The sequence below is a fragment of the Miscanthus floridulus genome, chromosome 13 (assembly GCF_019320115.1).
Source record: "Miscanthus floridulus cultivar M001 chromosome 13, ASM1932011v1, whole genome shotgun sequence".
NCBI lineage: Eukaryota > Viridiplantae > Streptophyta > Magnoliopsida > Poales > Poaceae > Miscanthus > Miscanthus floridulus.
The window spans coordinates 32,654,577-32,656,582 of record NC_089592.1 but is presented as its reverse complement, the minus strand read 5'-3'; the positions used below and the strand labels follow the sequence as shown (position 1 = coordinate 32,656,582).

The following is a 2,006-nucleotide window of genomic DNA, read 5'->3' as shown; positions in this document are numbered from 1 at the left end:
CACAAGAATCAATTAAACAAATTAGCATCGCTAACATTTAGCTAAGTTTCTTATTCACATGTATACATTAAATGCTTTCTTTAACCAATTATATGTGAATGTAACACAAATAGTATGAAATGTGCAAAGGGATAATCCTTCTCGTTCTGTATTAGTTCATGTCTTAGCTTTCAGCAATTATCTTATGGATGGTTTATAATAGGCAAATATTTGTGTCACATTCCTGCTATTGTACATCTGACAGGTCTCTTGGTATATTCATTCCATTCTTTGCACCACAATTAACATGGTTTCTCTGTTTACTTCCAAAAGTGTCGACTGTAAAATACAGGATCACCTTCAAAATCTATGCATTATTTTTTTCCATCCAAGAATAATCTTCCAGGTAAATTAACATGGTGCCCAGCTAAAATGACCGAAAATACACCATGCATCCACACCAATCCAAACATTTCTTCCTACTAAAACTCTATATAAACCCCTTTGTACCATATTGCCTAACCATATAATCTCCAACTGCATCTGTTCTAGCTAGGACATATGGATAGCCAAGAAACAACTTGCCAAATAGCTTGGAGATGGTGAAGGGTAAGTCGACCAAGGGTAGGCAAAGGATTGAGATGAAGAGCATCGAAGGTGAGGTGGCACGTCAGGTATGCTTCTCCAAGCGCCGCCCAAGCTTATTCAAGAAGGCCAGTGAGCTTTCCACCCTATGTGGTGCAGAGGTTACTGTTGTCACCTTCTCCCCTGGTGGCAAGTGCTTCTCCTTTGGCCATCCCTCTACTTCGTCTGTTGCTGACCGCTTACTTGCCGTGCACACTTTCGATGGCCTGACCATGGGAAGTGGGAGCCATGGTTGTCAAGGATCGACAGGTACAAGCCATGAGATGAATCAGCAGGTTATGGAGTTGCAACAATTAATGGAGACCGAGAAGAGGAGGAAGGAGAGGGCAGTAGAGGCTATGGAGAGGGAGAGTGGGGGGCCTGTAATGAAATTATTGAATGCCAATGTTGGTGCATTAGGGATACATGAGTTGGAGGAGTTGAGAAAGGAGCTTTGTATGGTACAAAACATGGTCAAGGAGAGGTCCCGCGAGGTGCTGGAAGATGCCATGCAAACAAGAAGGCTGCCTCCACAATCTCATATGCATATGGTGGCAATGCCCTCGCAAGTTTTGCCTGGTGGCCAGAGTGCTGGAACCATGTATACCACTTTCCCAAGTTTGAGCAATGGACCACGTGAAGGGCTTTACGTCAACTCTCCGCTGCATGGTTCCCTTGGTGGCCTTGGCAATTACTTGAATGGTCAATTTAGAGGCTGATCTCCATGTGTCGTGGAAGAAAGATTATCGATCATTTCCCCCTCTTATATTTCATAAAATAAAGAAGTTATGATTTGTAAGGCTAGATACAGTTAATCCTGCTATCTAGTGAAGTATTTATTGTTTTCGACATTTCTTCAAAACATTGTTATATGTTTACATCCTGATACTATGATGTAAGATGGTTTCGCATCCATATAGTTTCTTTTTGATTTGAGAAATCATATAAAGATTCTCTTTTGAATTAATCATCTTCAAAAAATTGTTGTGTGAACTAACCAATGTCAGAGGGCCACCACTCATCATGTCAAAAAAAAGGAAAGACACGTGAAAGTTTTAGGGAACTTGTGAAGTCAGCCTAGTAACGTTATAAGTTTGCACTTGCCACTCATATTAAGAACGATTTAATGGGCACAAGCACATGACCATGCTCCTTGAGAATTCAGTGTGTACTCGCTATGTTTCATGGGTTTCGGCCAGGAACCAAAACTGTCATGCTTACATGGTGAAGAGCGTCTAGCTAGGTTTACGAGCAGACTAGAAAACGATACCTATCACGCTTATGTGGCATGATATGGAGTGTCATGTTATTTTTATTTTCTTAACAATTCTATGCTATGTGTATCTTAGCTATAAAAACCCAAGAGTGGTTTTAGTATGGTATCTAAGATTAGTAAATTAAGC

The 2,006-nt window shown here is 40.7% G+C and overlaps 1 protein-coding gene across 1 annotated transcript; it reads left to right on the top strand.

Annotated features, from left to right (window-relative positions):
- The first annotated feature begins 578 nt into the window (after positions 1-578).
- LOC136499700 (agamous-like MADS-box protein AGL29) lies at positions 579-1,322 on the top strand. Its single transcript, XM_066495261.1, has one exon. The coding sequence runs from the start codon at positions 579-581 to the stop codon at positions 1,320-1,322; it is 744 nt and encodes a 247-aa protein (XP_066351358.1).
- Positions 1,323-2,006: the final 684 nt, after the last annotated feature.